Genomic DNA, 17781 nt, shown 5'->3' with positions numbered 1-17781 from the left:
ACCCTCAGCCCAAGCATGTGTGCATATGCTTTATCTTTCATTATCAGACGTAACAGGCCCTGTAAGTATTTTTCTGCAGTATTCCCTCCTCTACGGAGAAGCATCTAAGGCTGGGAAGGGGCAGAAGGTGAAGGAAGCACAGTGGTCCCGTTAATCCCAGTGAGATACATGTGTATAATGCTTTCTGGTTTATAAAATGCTTTCACATACATTTCTCCCCATGACATTAAAAAAATACCAAAGGAATATGAACAGTGTTTAAGATCAAGGCTGTTCACCAACATCTAGGAATACAGAAAAGAAAATTGCTAGCTTTGTGGAAGTAACGAAAGATTAAGGAAATTTTAGAAGGCTAAAAAAGATTAAATTTTAGAAGGCTTTGGAGAAAGCCTGTAGAAGTTTGGAAAACTGAAGTTTTAAATTACACTGCACTGAGGGGAAATGAAGACAATGAGACTGCGAGAAAGTGGGAAGAGGGAAAGCCCCTGAGTCTGCCAGGTCTCTCGTCAGCCTGTGCTGCTTCAGAGTGGGAACCTTGAAAGGGTACTTGAGAGCACAGGGACCACCCTGCTGGTGACCGAACAAAACATGGTCCTGATCCACAAGAAACGGAATCCATTCTCGGCAGCCTGGAAAGCTGGAAGCTGGTGATATCAGGAAGACACCAGTCTTTAAAGAACTCAGAAGGTGATTTGGGTGAAAACAAAAGATATTACAAAAGTCTTTTTGTGGCTTCACAGGTTGATACTTTGGATATTGTGGAGTAGGAGTCCAGTGCAATTCTGAACGGATACATTTTCTTCTACTGTCCATACTTGGGCTCCCATCCTCACTGGCTGCCTCTGACTCTATCTTCTTATCCTGACCCAACGAACAGACCAGTTCTGAAAACATGAATGAAGCTTGTCAGACATATCTGGTGTGAATCCTCTTGCCTGGAGGAAATTTAGGCCTTGCGAACATAAGCTGCAATTCAAGTGGGCTCAAACTTGGGAGAGAGGGATACAGGTGGTGTCTTGGCAATTTGTTAGGCCCAAGATAACTAAAAGGTGAGAAACAAGCTATTGAACATCACAGAAATTATATCAAAATTCATAATCAGTTGGATCTGACTTGATCAATCCACTTTTTATTTACCTATAAAAGGCTTCCTCCTAAAAAGTAGCAAAATTAATGTGAACAAAATGGAGTTACATGGATGGAGCAGTCTCACCACGTCCGAATGATCAGCTGCTTAAGGCATTCGTCTACAAGTACTAAGCTGGTGAAGAAAACGGACTCCCCGACCCCAACTCTGACAGTCCTGTGTGTGTGGCAGTAAATGCACAAATGACCCAGGATTTAGAACCTCAGAGAATCCGACACAAACATAAGTGGCCTTAGTTAGAAAGACCTCAGATATCCAGACCACATTAGATTTTCAGAGCTACGGACGTCACCTCACTGGTATATTTAATGTTTATAAGCACCTATACACAAGGCACAGTGCGGAGTGTAAGAAGTCATGGATCTGACCAAATGATGGAGGATTCTTAATAGGCAAAATGGTCAGAGCAGCAGCCCTCATCAGAGCCGTCTGCCCAGGAGACGTCATAAGGTGCTGGCCGGAGGTGGTTGGCCAGTCTGGAAGCCCATTTCAGTCCAGTAGGTGAGAATAAATGTTTCAGGTCTTACCCCTTCCAGACAACTCTCCCGTAGCCTCCTATCCAACCAGCTGTTCCCTCAGCCACCTTCTAGGATGTGGAAGAGAATCCATCTCAGCCAGACTCTGTGTCTTCTGCCACGAGATGACGGGAAGTGGTCAGTCAAGCCCAGCCAGTGTCTGTGATCAGGAAGGGCTGGGGAAGGCTTCGGTTCAACGAGGAACGAGCACCAACTCTGCCGCGTACGACACGGTCACTGTGATGGAACTTTTTTCCCGACGTGGCTTCTCTGATGTTGGACAAGGTACGACGTTCGGGTAAAGCCTTTTCCACATGTGTCGCACTGATAGGGTTTCTCACCGGTGTGGATTTTTTGGTGTTCAGTAAGGCTTCTGTTGCGAGTGAAACTTCTCTCACACTCGTTACACTTGTAAGCCACGGGAGCCTCGACGTTTTCCCACCGGCCTCGCACCCTCCCCCGACTCTCCCACGGCTCTGCACGTCCGGGAGCCTGCACGTTCCCGTCACCGTGGATCCTCCGGTGTCTCAGGAGGTGCGAATTCCGCCTAAAAGCTTTGCCGCACGCGCTGCACCGGTACGGCTTCTCCCCCGTGTGGATTTTGCGATGTTCCAGGAGGCTGCAGCTCTGGCTGAAGGTCTTCCCGCAGTCCTCGCACTCGTAGGGCTTCTCCCCAGTGTGGGTCCTCTGGTGTTTGATGAGGTTTGAGCTGTGACTGAAGACCTTGCCACACTCCTCACACGCGTATGGTTTCTCGCCGGTGTGGACTCTCTGATGGATGACGAGGGCAGAGCTCCCGATGAAGGTCTTGCCACAGTCTTCACATTCGTAGGGTTTCTCTCCAGTGTGGATTCTCCTGTGCTTAGTCAGGCCCGAACTCTGAGCAAAACTCTTCCCACACTCGTGACAATAGTGCCGCCTACTTCCTGTGTCACTTTTCTGCTTTCTCGGTGACCTGCCCTCCCGTGCCCCAGCTTCTGCGCGGGCAGGAACCCGGGCAGGGTCTTCACCCACGGGGCACGGCATCTCTCCAGGCTCTTGCCCCGGCTGTTGCTCATCGGGGGGCGGGTCCGTGACCTCAGCCTGCCCGGCACCACCTGAAAGAACGAGTGGTCAGACGCGGTCAGTCCGCCCCGCCGCGGAGTTCCACGGACGCCTGGACGAGGGTTTCGTGCAAGGATGAGGATGGGAGTAAAGGGGGCCGCCGGGTGCCGGGGAGGAGACCGGAGAACAGGCATGGGGCCGTCAGAGGCGGGGTGCCCACTGGGAGGTGGGGAAGGAGGTGAGGGCTGTGCCGGGGACACGCGCAGAGGCTCTGAGTCCTAAGGACGGAGGCCGGACCCTGACCCGGGCCGGGTGCTCGGAGAGCCGGGCGCAAGGCCGCAGGAAGCAGGCAAGCGTAAGGACTTGATGGAACCTTCTGTGAGAAACGGGGCGAGCGGGAGCCGAGAAACGGATCCCCAGTCAGGGATAGGAGGGTCACTGTGTCCCCACCCAGGGGCCGGCTTCGCCGCTGACAGAGCCGGGCTGGCACGCCCACCGCACCCCACGGAGCCGTGGGAGCTCTGACGAGTCAGGCTGTGGCCGTGTCCTGACCCGCGGGTCCCCTCTGCCGTCCCTCCCGGGTCACTTCTTGCTCTCGCGCTCTCCGGCCCGGCCCGTCTCCCGAGGAGAACCCGGCTCTCCTGCGGAGGCTGGCGGCGGGCGGGGGACCGACACTGCGCCGCCCCTGCTGCGAGCGAGGCCTGTGCCGGGGGCCGCGTCTGCCGCAGCCCACGTCCCCTGCCCACAATGGCGGCAGAGCAGGACGGAGGCGGCGCCACGGGGGCTGGGGAGCTGGCCGCGCGGCGGTTAGGAGCGGGTTCAGCAACGGCGGCTCCGGACGCAGACGGTTCAGACGGCTTCTCGCCGCCCGGCAGCTTCTGACCGGCGAGGGAGCCGCGAGACCCGAGCGGAGACCGGCGCCCGCGTCTTACCCAGGGGGGCCAGGCCGCCGCAGTCCTCCTGCCTTTGCTCTCCGTGGAGGCTCCCCCGAGACGAATCCGGCTGTGTCCATGCAGGGGAGGAAGCCAGGGCCGCGTCTTCCGTCTTCGGCAGGCCCTGAAACAGCACACGGTCCCCCTGCTCCTCTGCCCCCGAGGCCCGCCCGCGGCTGGGCACCCGAGACTCAGTGAGTACTGTAGACAGCCACGCTGTCTCTCTCTGTCACGTAAGTAAATAAAGTCTTAAAAAAAGTAAAATACAATGAAACGTAGGTCTGAGGTGAGGACAGTCAGGGAAGCAAGCGGGACTACAGACTCTCGAGGACACGAGGAACTGGAGGAGAAAGTAAAATCCACTTTAAGTAAAGCTTGCTCAGATCGTACTATTAGTTGAGATAAATGGACATGCCTCACCTTCCTCTCGACTCTTAAGTTCCTTGAGAGCCAGGGACTGTGTGTTTAAACCCTGATCATGGCACTAAAAAAAAAAAGCAAAAAAACTTGGGGCGCCTTGGTGGCTCAGTCCATTAAGCCTCTAACTTTGGCTCAGGTCATGATCTCAGGGTCCTGGGACGGAGCCCGGGTCAGACTCCCTGCTCAGCGGGGAGTCCGCTCTCCCCTCTGCCCCTCCCCACTCTCGTGCTTGCTCTCTCTCTCTCAAATAAAATCTTAAAAAAAAAAAAGCCACTTCAGAACAGAAGCACCATCACGACAAAAGCTTCAGCTTGCATTTGCCGAATTGTACTTGTTGAAGAAAATCCCACCGAGGAAGGGGCTGACCAGAGAGAGCGGGGAGGGTGTGGAAGCACAGACAGCGCCCAGGCGAGTCATAAAACAGGAGAAGGCTCCTCCGCAGACACCAGGAAGTTAGACCGTGACAGACGACACCGGCATGCATGAGAAACTTAAAACCCCACCTCGGATCTGGGTGGGCGCAGGATGTAGGGCGGGAGGGAGAGACCGGCAAAGGATGCACCACAGGGGGGCTCCGGCTCACCTGGGGCTCCGGGGGCAGCCTGGCAGCCACCACCGCGTGTCCTCTGCGGCGCCCTCCCGGGGCAAGGCCGGGAACCTGGAGGGCTAAGAAGGAAAGACGCTCTGGGTGAGATGGACCCTGGCACCCAGCCCCCCTGGCCTGTGGATTCCAAGCTCAAAAACTGGGCCAGTAAACTCCTCTGAAAAGTTATAGACGATGTGCTCCTTTCCCCGGTGCCTGGTCCTGCTAGCTCCAGCCCTAGGGCCTAGGAGGCGTGGTGTGCTGCTGCAGATACGCCGCAGGCAGACTCCTCAGGAGGAACTGTCACAGGAAAGCAACATCAAAAGAAAACAAAGCTTTCCGTCTGATGATCTTTAGTCTTGAATTTTGTCGAAAGAATGGATAAGAGTTTTGGTGAAAAAAAAAAAAAAAAAAAAAAAAAGAGTTTTGGTGAAGTAACTGTTTAGTAGCTCTTAGGTTGTTTCTGCTTTGGTTTTAAAAAACTAAGAGTGAGATGAGGCTAGGCCTAGAAATAAGAAAATGAAGGCTGTTTACATGGAACTTGCTCAAATTTGAGAGAAGTAAAGGGTCACTTCTGGTTTTCTTGGAAGAGCTGACCTTTGCAAGGGGCAGTAAACAAATTAGGGCAGAACCTCTGCAGAGAAAGAAAGACTGCACGTTGGTTGGTGTGTCCCAGTGTGTGTCTTGGGAATTTGCCCACATGTGCACAGCCTATGGGGAACACCTGGGAACATATGGTGCTTTCCCGTGGAGTACTTCTCACCCTGTCCTAGTTACAGACCAAGGGTGGAAAAGATTTATACTCTGACTTGCAGCATTCCTACAATGTCTGGGATATTATGGCGGGCTTTACATTTCTTGCCGTATATTCCTCACTCACTGATAACTAAAATGTCATTACTTTCTTTGTCATCTTCCCTTTTAACGTAAGCTCCAGCGGAGCACGAGATCCGTCTTCCTGACAGCGCTGTCCCTGCTGCCAGAATGCTGGCTTCCACCAAGGGCATCGCCACAAATTCATGTTAAATAAATGGAGGTCACATTATTTAAAAAATCAACTCTTTCCAAATACCAATTTTAATAGTCTTATTTACTAGGTCCAGGTTTGGTTAGGAAAGCTTCCCACCATTATTTGAAATTTCCCTGTCGTCTCAGTCTCAAAGTAAAGTAGATCTGTGTTGAGCATATAAAGCACCTGTCAACAGGTCTATCTTTTAAATGAAGCTGGAGGAAGGCTGTAGAATTCAAGCTGCCCAGGAGACAACACTCACCTCTGTCTGCTGAGGCCTGGGATCCCAGAGGTTCGTGCTTGAGCAGAGCCTTCATTGGCTGCAACTCGGTACTCCAGGGCCTCTGAGCTGGTGTCAGCACCGCCATCTTGCAACAGAGCAGCTGCCTCTGGTCACCACCGAGGACCTGGAAGTTTCACTTACTGATTCATCAGAACTTCTAGTATGCTTTCTCTGTGCTAGTACTTTCTGTTTTCCAGGCACTATTTCTAAGAACCTTATGAATAGTAATTCACCGAATGCAGGTAGCAACAACTCTATGAGCTAGGTACTACTATTATCTGTGCTTTTGTAATGAGGAAATGGAGGCCCAGAGTTGAAGCAACTTGCCCAAGGTCACCCAGCTAATCACTGGTGATGCTAGTGTGGGGGGGGTCAGGCAGAGGGACCCCAGAGCCCATGCTCTTAGCCACTGTCACGTCTCCCTCGTTATATATGTTGTGCTCTTTGGGAACTAGTGTTAAGTTCTCCGAATACTCTTTTTTTTTTTTTTACTGAAAAGTAAAAATAATAATTTCTAGCTTACAAGGTTTGGAGGACTAGCAAATAAGATGACACCATATGGAATAACCTAACACAGGGCCAGGGATATGGTATGCCCTCATTAAACAAGTTTCTTTCTGGGCTTTTGTAATTAGTTCTGAATTCACTTTCATGATCATAAGCTTATATACAGCTTAGAATTTCCACATTTTCTATATAAAATGCACAACCTGAAACCAAGAGACCTGAAATAAGTTTTCACTGTTACAGGGCTTGGGGACACTATGACCAATTCAAAAGCTTGGTCTCAGGGCCGCTGGGTGGCTCAGTGGGTTAAGCCACTGCCTTCAGCCTGGGTCATGATCTCAGAGTCCTGGGATGGAGCCCAGCATGGGGCTCTCCTCTCAGCAGGGAGCCTGCTTCCCCTCTCTCTCTGCCTGCCTTTCTGCCTACTTGTGATCTCTCTCTGTGTCAAATAAATAAAATCTTTAAAAAAAAAAAAAAACGAAACAAACTTGGTCTCCTGGTCACCAGTTACAATGTCCCCTGGAAGGCACAAAAATACAGGATAATGCACATGGAAGATGGTCCACAAAAAGCAAGAAGATGCAGATAAAAATGAACCCAGAAGTTCCTAACTTGTGGTTCGTGGACTCTCTTCCAAGTGTTCTATGAATGTAAACAGGAAATACATTTCTATTTTTACTAGTGTCTAAGCAAAATTTAGCAATTCCTTCAATTATGAATGGAAGCAACAAATGAAAGTGATATAAGCCTAAGTAGGCAAAACCAGGCACACGCTGTCAAAGGCATTTAGCACCACTATGAAATTCTACGCTAATGGGCCTGACTGGGTCTTACTATTTAGTGCATTAATTTTTAAAAAGCACATATATCACTAATTGGTTTCATGCTCTGTTAACCGTGTTTCAGTATAATTGAGTTCTTCTGTAATCCTTCATGTTCTTAAAAATACCAGTACTCCGAGGGGGCAAAGAGGTTTATGATACAAAAAGAGACTGAGAACTTCTGGGTCTTCCAGAAACGACCCTCACTCCGATGTTGAGACTTCAGGAGGAGACCGAGCTCGTCTCAGACACTAAGCCCTTCGCCTCTACCTGCGGCCCTGGCTCCTCCAGCTCCCTCTCCAGGTCCTCCAGCGCGGCCACCGCCTGCTCCCCGCTCTCCGGCTGCCGCTCCCGCACCCAGCCCTGCAGCCCCTCGGGCAGGATGGTCAGGAACTGCTCCAGCACCAGCAGCTCCACGATCTGCTCCTTGCTGTGCGTCTCGGGCCGCAGCCACTGGCGGCAGAGCTCCCGCAGCCGGCTCAGCGCCTCGCGGGGCCCCTCGGCCTCGGGGTAGCGGAAGCCCCGGAAGCGCCGGCGCGAGCGCTCGGGGCCGGGGGCCAGGCTGCCCGGCGCGCCCGCCTCTACCGCCGGCGCGGGAACGTCGTCCTCCTCCACCTTCACCGTCAGGACCCCCGTCAGGAGCCCCGGCCGCTCCTCTGCCCCGTCGGCGTCCAAGGTCGCGCTGGACTTCGACTCTCTGGCCATCTCGTGCCTCCCGCCTGCGAGCGGATCTACTTCCCGGGCAGTTCCTCGAGTGCGGAGTCGCTACCGGCCGGCACGACTGCGGGCCACACGGGGCACGGCTTCCCCGCGGCCACACCCCGGCCGCACCCCCTCCGCTCCCGCCCCGAACCCGGTAGCCAGGCTCCCCGCGGCGGAGCGGAACGGCCGGGCGTCCCGGCCGCAGGAGTGCGCGCAGCCCGGGCGCCGGAAGCAGGTCCCCGGAAGCCGGGGGGCGTGGACCGGCGAGCGCGCGCCTCTCCGCGGCAGCCCCGAGTTAACCCTTCCGCCGCCGGGCTCGCGCCGGCAAGGCCGCACTCAGAGCCGGAAGGAAGAAGGGACGGCGAGCTCTGTAGGGGAGATAAGACCTCGCCTTGAAATCCTGGGGCTCTCATGTCCACGTGGCTATAGAGCTGGCACGCACCGGACACTGACGTTCAGAAGCCCGGCTTCCTCGGTGCTCTTAGGTCTCCGGCAGCAGGGCCTGCAAAAATAGCCGGAGCCATCCCAGGCGCCTACTTGGCTGAGAGCCCTGGCTGCCCCTGGTCCTTGCCGGCCTCCAGCTGTCACTCTCCATCCTGCCCTTTAAGGCCAAAAGGCGTGGAAGAAAGCCCTCCCTACCCCGTCTCTTGTCCGCTTCCATTCATTCTTACCACATTGTCGGCAGCAAAAGGCCAGCAAAGCCATTCCGACCCCTCCAGCCAATGAACTGTAAGTCCCCAACGTCCCCCACCCGTTACCACTTCCCATTTTCCAGGGCCTCCTTTCAGCAGTCAGGCTTATGCTGCCCCCTACTTCGGGGGGAACTTGGTATCACCGGCTGCGGGACCCTCCTCTCTCATGCTTGCTTTCTTCTTGTTTCTTCCCAGTTCCCATTCAGAGTCTAGCTCAGGGAGTAGATCTACAGACTCTGAAGCCAAGTTACCTGGGCTCATAATTCTGGCTTTATTTACCACTGACTAGCTGGGTGACCTCGGTTAACTACATAACCTCTTTGTGCCTGACTTGCCCAGTCTTAACTGGGGGTAGTAATAGTAGGTAAGGATGTTGCGAGCAGTGAGTTTTTGTGTGTGTAATGTTCTTAGAATATTGGCTGAGCTACAGTAAGCTAGGGCTTCACTAAAATGGAAGGAAACCCTGAGGTTCCTTTGAGCCAGAGGGGACAAGACTTAAGCCAGAAGTGAAAGCAGTTATTTCGCTGGACTGAGATGTCGGTAAGTCCCCTTTCTACTCAGTGGAATGCAAGTTTGGTAGAAGTTTATAAAGTGGAAAAATACCATGCTGGTACCTTCCTGAGTTTTTATTCCTCATTCTGTCCCTCTGCAGTTCAAAAGGGTAGCAAGGAAGGGATAGAACTTAAGAAAATGAGAGGTCCCAAAGGCTGTTACAAAGGAGAACTGCTAGAAAATATTTTTCTCCTGATGAGCTGCCACAAGAGGTACAAGGCACTGCCATGAAGTATTGTTGGCAAAATAAGTGAACCTGAATCAAATTATGTTTCTAGATCCTAATAGTTGCATATAGGTGAGATTCAGAAGCAAGTTAGCATTTTTCACACTGCTCAGCATATTAAAATTACTGGGGAGCATTAAAACATCCTGATCTTGGTTGTAACCAAGATCAATTAAATCAGAATGTTGAAGGATGGAACTCAGGTGGGCATAACCATAAAATTTTCCTAGGTGGGGCGCCTGGGTGGCTCAGTCGTTAAGGATCATGATCCCAGAGTCCTGGGATCCAGCCCCAGGTTGGGCTCCCTGCTCAGCGGGAAGCTTGCTTCTCTCTCTCCCACTCGGGCTGCTTGTGTTCCATCTCTCACTGTCTTTCTCTGTCAAGTAAATAAATTTTGAAAATAAAAATTTCCTAGGTAAGTGCAATAGGCAGGTACGTTTGAGAATTAATGAGTTCAATGATACTTAAGAGAAGCAATAAATAAAATTCAGAATGTGGGGTATTCCACAGGACAGAAGAACCTGGATCCTCAACAGATAAAGGGCATTTTTTGAAAAGGCAGCTGAGAAAACAGAATAAGATTAGATTAAAGGAGACCGAAGAGATATACCTGCCCACACAATGTAACCATTATTCAGAATCTGATCAGAACAAAACAACTGTAAAAAATACATTTGGGTCAACTGGGAAAACTAAAACATAATGACATTAAGGAGTTACTATCAATTTATTGTCATAATGATATTTTGGTTATGTGAAGGAAAAAAGTCCTCATTTGTTAGAAATTTATAACGAGGTACTTGCAGGTGTACTGGTATAATATCTGGATTTGCTTTAAAATACTCAGAACTAGGGACTCCTGGGTGACTTATTTGATTGAGCCTTGGACTCTTGATCTCAGCTTAGGTCTTAAGGTCTGAGTTTGGGCCCTGTGTTGGGCTCCACACTGGGCATGGAGCCTACCTAAAAAAAAAATAAAATACTCAGAACTAGAGAAAACACACAAAGAAAACACACAAAGTAAAGTACCACGATAGCTGTTGTTGAAGTTGGGCGAGAGGCATAGGAGTTCATTGTAATATTCTCTTTACACTTTTACATATTTGAGTTTTCCATAGAAACCTGCTTTTTAATTATACAAAGTCCTACCTTCTTTCTTGAATAATTTAGTCCAAAAGCCTTTAAGTGGTGCCAAAGGAAACTGTTACAACATGAACTGTATATAGTTCCAAAACGATACGGTATTTTTCCTAATTCTGTATCCTCTGTGTGAGACTATAGGTGATTCAGCAGAATTTCTTTTATATGTTGCATCAGGAAAAACAGGATGCTTCTTTGTCTACACCTGTTGTTTACAGAGCTGGGAGTAGGGTGAGGTGAGAGAAGCATTTAGGTCACAGAATTTAAGACAGTGGATGTGTCCTTTAATTTGGGCCCTCAGTGCCTCTCTTGCCTCATCCCAGTCCTCGCTCTGTCCATTAAGCATTTTTAAATTTATCCCTCTGCCCCTTCCAGTGGTGCGGAAGTGGCATTGCTAGGAGTCTCCCTCATGTCCTCACCCTCTATTTCTAACTTCCATTACCAGTCTCTTTCCTAGAAACTGTACGTTTAAGCAAGGGTCTTGTTTCCTTGTGAGAGAGTCCCTGGTTAATTCATTCAGCCCGCTGTGTTTATTTGATTTCACACCAGATACAAAGTGGAGTTTGGGAGAAACCACAAAAGAAAAGGGTGGTTCTTGGCCTTACGATGCCTGGAAATGTATCAGGGAGAAAGCAAAAGGCAATACCTAAAAACACAGAAAGTCACACGAATAAGAATGCGCAGAGAAGAGGCTGAATACGGCTTTAAAACCACTGTGGGGTCGCCCCTTCAACAGCGGCGGTTAGGGGCGCTGGCCCAGGCGCAGTCCTCCTGTCACAAAATCGTAAGAAAGAGAAAATGCATTTACAATACTGCACTGCATGGACGTTCATTGCAAAAACAAACAACCCCTCCGCCGCCTCCCCAGCGTGTTGGTGCCCCAGACTGTGGGCAGCGCTTTTCCCGGGCGGTGGTCCCCGCCTGGAGGCTTGGGCTCAGCAGCCGCCTTCCCGCCGGCAGGTGCGCGCCCGACGCCCCCGGGGCAGCCGCGGCCACTGTGCGAGCGCCGCCTTGCCGAGTGCTCCCTCACCAACCCGCGGCCCCTCCGCGGCCCCTCCGGTCCGGCCGGTTCCTCGGCTTCAGCCCAGCCTCCCCACCCCCACTCCCCGTCCCTGGGCGTGGGCATTCCTGGGGCTCTGGGGGCTGCTGAGGTCCTCAGAGGGCAGCAGAAGGCCGGTGCAGACTGGGGTGCGCAGTTGTCAATAAATGCGTTGAGACCTTTGCTGTCAACTCTTATAAAACAGCGGAATACCGGGGGGGGCGGGGGGGCGCACAGTTCAAACCCGTGTTGTTCAAGGATCAGCGGTTCTTCTTTTAATCGCATTGCATCTGCCCGTATCAGGGGTGATGCTAGGAAACAGGCTGCAGTCATAATCGAGGTGCTCGTGTGCTCTTCGGAGCATAAACTTAGGCGACCACGGGCATATCCGATAAGCTACCCCTGGTAGAAGCGCCCCGTAAAACGTCGTTCAGAGCGCGGTGTGTAAACGCGTACTGTCAGGCAGTGTAAACCTCATTAGTGAGTGCCCTTGTCGCTTGCTGAGGAAAGGTCACTAAATACTTGTAAAGGCAGCAAGTATGAAGTAATTTGGAGGGATGTTTAATTCCAGCTTGTCCTCAGAGTTCTATATAATTTGCTTGTTAGCAATTTCCTAGTCGTAAGTATAGATTGTGACACTTTTCATAATGGGATATGCTTTCTGATGAGATACTGCAAAAAGTATACTTCATCTGTGTAATCTGCCAAACAGAATTACCCTAAATCTAATCACGAGGAGAGGAAATGATCAGATGAATTCAATGTTGGACATTTTACAAAACATCACCCCGGACCCTGAAAAACTGTGTCAAATAATTTTTAAGAAATGGAAGTGTCTATAGTTTTATTAGAACACATCCATGTCGATTTACATATTTTCTATGACTGTTTCCCCTGCAATGGTAGAACCCCAATTAAGCAAAATGTTATTCCTCAACTTATTTTCTTCCCATTAGAAGACCTGATTACAAAAAAAGTATTATTTTTAACAAAATTAAGTTTTTATTAAATTTCTAATCAAATACTGTAATTTCTTTCATTAAAAAACTTTAAAAATGTTTATAACACTATCACTTTGGGAAGACAAAAAAGCAAAAATGGAGTAAAGTGATCAAAAGGCATTCTTGCTCCCAGTAGGCACAGATGGGGTTTGCAGCTCTCTGGTAGAAGTTCTTTCCGCCGTGGAGATGGTGGACAGGTTTCTTTCTAAGGGATCAGCAAAGGAGCGTGGGGAGCAGGAAAACTCCCCCAAGCGGCAATGACAAAGAGGGCCGAAGGGAGGAAGGAGGAGTGAAGGGTATCAAGACGGTGGGAGGCGAATATCCAAGCAGCGCAGACGACGTTTGAACAGTAGAGGGGTCAGTGATGCAAATTCCTCGTCTGCGTGTCCCAAGGGCTCAGAGCACAGACCAGACCCTAAGCACGGCGCAGCCTCGCCTCTCCACCCGCGGTCCCAGGCAAGCCCCCGCCGCCGGCGTCCCCTCGCCTAGCAACCCGCCGGAAGCGGAAGTCGCTCGTGCGCCTGGGTGGGCGGGGAGTGCCGGCCCGCGCTGTTTCCGGGGTAACTGCCCGGCGTTGGTCCCGCGGTCGCCGGCGAGGGCGTGGCTCATGGCCCCGGTGTCCCGGTCCCGCTGTTCCGAGGACACCGCGGGCTCTCGGAGGTGGCGACGCAGCTCGTCGGGGAGCCCGCCGTCCGCGCAGGCCAGACGCTCCCCGTGGGCGGGCCGGGCCCGCTCTCACTCCCGCGGCCGCGAGGGCCTCAGGCCTCCGTGGGGAGGCTCGGGCGTTGGCGCCTCTTGCCCGCTCGGCAGCTCTCGAGAGCAGGCCGCGGCGTCCCGCAACGGCGCGTTCTCGTCCTCTTCCGCCTACTACGGCGGGTACCGCTCCCGTCACCGCCACTATGCGGGCGACCGGCAGTGGGCGGAGGAGCACGAGAAGGAAAAGGAGGAGAGCTTTCGGCAGAGGAGGCTGAGGGAGAGAGAAAGGATTGGCGAGCTGGGCGCTCCCGAGGTGTGGGGACTGTCCCCAAGGTTTCCTGAGCCGGACTCTGATGAGCACACCCCCGTGGAGGGTGACGAGGTGAAGACTCAGAAGACCAGCAGCTCAGACTCCAGCTCCGAAGAAAAAAGGAAGAAGACCAGTCATTCAAAAAGCAAGAAGAAAAGGAAGAAAAAGTCCAAAAGGAAACATAGGAAGTATTCTGATAATAGTAATGGGAATTCAGACTCCGACACTGATTCTAGCTCTGATGCTGATAAAAAGAGGGCCAAAAAAGCCAAGAAGAAGGAGAAGAAAAAGAAACACAGAGGGAAAAAAAACAAGAAAAAGAAAAGTAAGAAGACTAAAAAGGAATCCAGTGACTCGAGCTTTAAAGATTCAGAAGGGGAGTTGCCGGAAGGTATCGGGATCGAGCAGCCAAAGGTGGCGGATACCATGGATCTGATAGGTCCAGAAGCACCTATAGTACACACCTCCCAAGATGAGAAACCTTTGAACTACGGCCACGCTCTGCTCCCAGGTGAAGGTGCAGCAATGGCTGAGTATGTAAAAGCTGGAAAGCGAATCCCACGAAGAGGTGAGATTGGGCTGACAAGTGAAGAGATCGCTTCGTTTGAGTGTTCGGGTTATGTTATGAGTGGTAGCAGGCATCGTAGAATGGAGGCTGTGCGGCTGCGTAAAGAGAACCAGATCTACAGTGCTGATGAGAAGAGAGCCCTTGCATCCTTCAACCAGGAAGAGAGACGGAAGAGAGAGAATAAGATTCTAGCCAGTTTCCGAGAGATGGTTTTCAGAAAGACAAAAGGGAAAGATGACAAGTAAGGATTTTCTGTTGTTCAGCAGGACTTTTAACAACGATTTTATATGACCAACATAGTGTGAAAAGATTTCATGGTGCTACTATATCTACTATGTTAGGAAGTCCTTCAAGAAAAAGCTGCTGTTTGAGATCTCTTTAACTATTTTGTTATTTTTGACTTAATATGTGCACATGGCTGAACAAATATTCAAATACTACACTTGAAGAGTTAATAAAAGGTCTTTCATCCTAGTCCCTGATTCTTCTCCCCAAAGAAACCTTTTTTGGGTGTCTTTTATATCTGTTCATAAGTTCTATGTATATCCAAGCATGTTGCAGGATAAAGGTTGGAGCTATTAACCCGAAGGTTATTTTCCTTGTTGACCCTGACCTCTGTCTCTCAAAGGGCTTCATGGAGCCCTTCATTTTCCCCTAGGAGGACCAGAAGAACCCCCAAAAGAACGAAGGATTCAACTGAGTGTCTACTTTTGGTTGCAGTTAACAGACTGAATTAAAAAAATAAAGATTTATTGGTTCATGTAACTGAAAAGTTCTGCAGGAGAATGCGTTTCCTGCATGCCTTTATGGGACGTTGACTTTTTTCTTTTCCATGGGTCATGTCCCTCCTTAGCCCGGTTCCCTTAAATAACAAAAGGGGTTGCCAAAGGTCCTGAGTTTGGTTTTATATACTTCCTGGTCCACCTCTGAGGAGTGAAAGAACATTTTTGTCTTGGCATTCCTAACAAGAATCCTGACACTGACCCTAATAGGGATGGCTCAGGTCACATGCCCACTCTCAAAAAAGGTACTGTTGCCACAGAGATAGGCCTATTTCTGGAGATGTGGTTATAGTCTATTTATAGGCTACATGGGGAAGAAGTGGATACCTGAATGAAAATCAGAGTAGTGTTGGGAAGGTGTATAAGTAACCAACAAATTCCCACTATGTTTTTGTTTTTTTTTTTTAAGATTTATTTATTTATTTATTTGACAGAGAGAGATCACAGTAGACAGAGGCAGGCAGAGAGAGAGAGAGAGGGAAGCAGGCTCCCTGCTGAGCAGAGAGCCCGATGTGGGACTCGATCCCAGGACCCTGAGATCATGACCTGAGCCAAAGGCAGCGGCTTAACCCACTGAGCCACCCAGGCACCCCATCCCACTATGGTTTTGAGTGATTTCTAAAAAAAACAGTACATGTACTGAAAGCCGCAATTTTCTTGTAGCTTGCTTTTGACTATTAGAAAGGGAATACCTGGGGCGCCTGGGCGGCTCAGTGGGTTAAACCTCTGCCTTCGGCTCAGGTCATGATCCCAGGGTCCTGGGATCGAGCCCCACATGGGGCTCTCTGCCCAGCAGGGAGCCTGCTTCCTCCTCTCTCTCTGCCTGCCTCTCCACCTACTTGTGATCTCTGTCAAATAAATAAATAAAACCTTAAAAAGAGAGAGAGAGAGAAAGGGAATACCTTTCTTTATCCATAAAAGTAGATCTAAAAAAGAAAAGATGAAGGTTCATGGTGTTTGGGTTAGGTGCCAGCTTAGACTAAGAGGAGAAAGGGGAAAAAATGAGAAGGTATAAAGAATGACGTCGGTGGAGTTCATGAAAAGATCAGACCAGGAGGGACCTCACGGACAACAAAGTTAGCATTGACAGCCTGGCTGGCTCCAGCGTTAGAGAAGACTTTAGAGTGAGCTCCACTCATGGTCTGTGATAAAACTTTCATTGTCATCCAGTGACATCTGCCTGAATCCTAAGACTTCATTTTATCACTAAGCAAACTATCTCATTTGAAAAAGGGACTCCCTTTTCAAGGCTCAAGAGCCTACTAAGCCCCACAGAACTGAAGGTGAAGGAGTGGGGTTCTAGAATCTCTCAGGACAGTATGACGTGGAAGGGCATCTTCATCCTAGTAGATGACTCGATTGGCACCGGACCACACTACCTTGAGTATTTCCCCAGACTGCTGGGGAGCACTGGTGAAAGCCAATGTTACATATGTATATTTCTTTCTTTAGAAACAAACCATACCATCGCTTCTCGGCCCTTTGGCTAAGATCAAGTGTAAAAACAAACTATACCGCATTTCACCCATGGAGTTAAATCTTGCTTGGAGATGTTTTAATCAATGCATATAAAGCTACCTTATTCTTTTTAATGACTTTATAATTTCTATTGAATGAAAGGGCCATATTTTATTGGATGTTTAAGATGTTTCCTATATTTTGCAATTACACATTGAAAATCTTTGTGGATATGTGAGAATATTATCTGTGGCATTCTCACCTAGAAATAGAATTATTGGATCAAAAAGAATTCTTTGGATCATCTAAAAACGGCCACCTAGGGGCTCCTGGGTGGCTCAGTGGGTTAAAGCCTCTGCCTTCGGCTCAGGTCATGATCCCGGGGTCCTGGGATAGAGTCCCACTCTCTGCTCACATGGGGCTCTCTGCTTAGCGGGGAGCCTGCTTCCCTCTCTCTCTCTCTCTGCCTGCTTCTCTGCCTACTTGTGATCTTTGTCTGTCAAATAAACAAAATCTTTAAATAAATAAATAAATAAAAATAAAAAGGGCCACCTAGAAGTGGAGTTCTTGGATTAAAAGGAAAATATTTATTAGGTGTTTTTTATATGCTAGGCACTACAGCAGGTACTGGGTATAAGCCAGAGAGCACAGCAAGTTTGATCCTTGCAATCACAACAGAATTGTACATTCTACTGGAGGAGACAGACCTTTAAAAATACCAGACAAATATGTATTAATTGCAGCATGCTATGAAGAAAATAAGGAACTAGAGACAATAATAGGGGGATGTTTTTGATAAGGTGGTCAGGAAAAGTCCAAGAATGTCACATGTTCTATGTGCTTTTACATTTTAATAGATTTTGCAACATTGCTTTGTAAATAAGATGTACCAGTTTACACACCTAGATAACCAACAATATTGTACTCCTAAACCTTTTGATATTCGCCAATCTAATAGGTGAAAAAAGACATTTCTTTTTTCCTTTTTTCTTTTTTTTAAGAGAGAGCATGAGTGGGTCTGAGGAGGGGTAGAGGGATAGGGAGAGACGGTCTAAAGCAGACTCCCCGTTGGGTGAGAGGCCAAAGTTGGGGCTCAATTTTAAGACCCTGAGATCATGACCTGAACTGAAATCAAGAGTCAGATGCTAGGGGCGCCTGGCTGGCTCAGCCGTTAGACATCTGCCTTTGGTTCAGATCATGGATGACTCAGTCATTACACATCTGCCTTTGTCTCATGTCATGATCCTGGGGTCCTGGAATGGAGCCCTACATTGGCCTCCCTGCTCAGCGGAAGCCTGCTTCTTCCTCTCACACTCCCTCTGCTAGTGTTCCCTCTCTCACCGTGTCTTTCTCT

The 17781-nt window shown here is 49.7% G+C and overlaps 2 protein-coding genes across 2 annotated transcripts; one reads left to right on the top strand and one right to left on the bottom strand.

Annotated features, from left to right (window-relative positions):
• Window positions 1-1110: 1110 nt before the first annotated feature.
• LOC308337938 (zinc finger protein with KRAB and SCAN domains 4-like) lies at window positions 1111-8187 on the bottom strand. The gene is made up of 5 exons (XM_080831489.1): window positions 7532-8187; window positions 5913-6057; window positions 4642-4724; window positions 3639-3762; window positions 1111-2759 (listed from the first exon to the last, which is right to left on the bottom strand). Exons 1-5 carry the CDS (start codon window positions 7964-7966, stop codon window positions 1897-1899), a joined length of 1650 nt encoding a protein of 549 aa, XP_080687615.1. The 5' UTR covers window positions 7967-8187; the 3' UTR covers window positions 1111-1896.
• A 4978-nt stretch (window positions 8188-13165) lies between these two features.
• On the top strand, window positions 13166-14654 carry NKAPL (NFKB activating protein like). The gene has a single exon (XM_080831492.1). It carries the CDS (start codon window positions 13221-13223, stop codon window positions 14430-14432), a length of 1212 nt encoding a protein of 403 aa, XP_080687618.1. The 5' UTR covers window positions 13166-13220; the 3' UTR covers window positions 14433-14654.
• Window positions 14655-17781: the final 3127 nt, after the last annotated feature.

The sequence above is a fragment of the Martes martes genome (assembly GCF_963455335.1).
Source record: "Martes martes genome assembly, contig: scaffold_274, whole genome shotgun sequence".
Lineage (NCBI taxonomy): Eukaryota > Metazoa > Chordata > Mammalia > Carnivora > Mustelidae > Martes > Martes martes.
The sequence above is the reverse complement of the archived record's forward strand: the minus strand, read 5'-3'. Positions and strand labels throughout refer to the sequence as shown.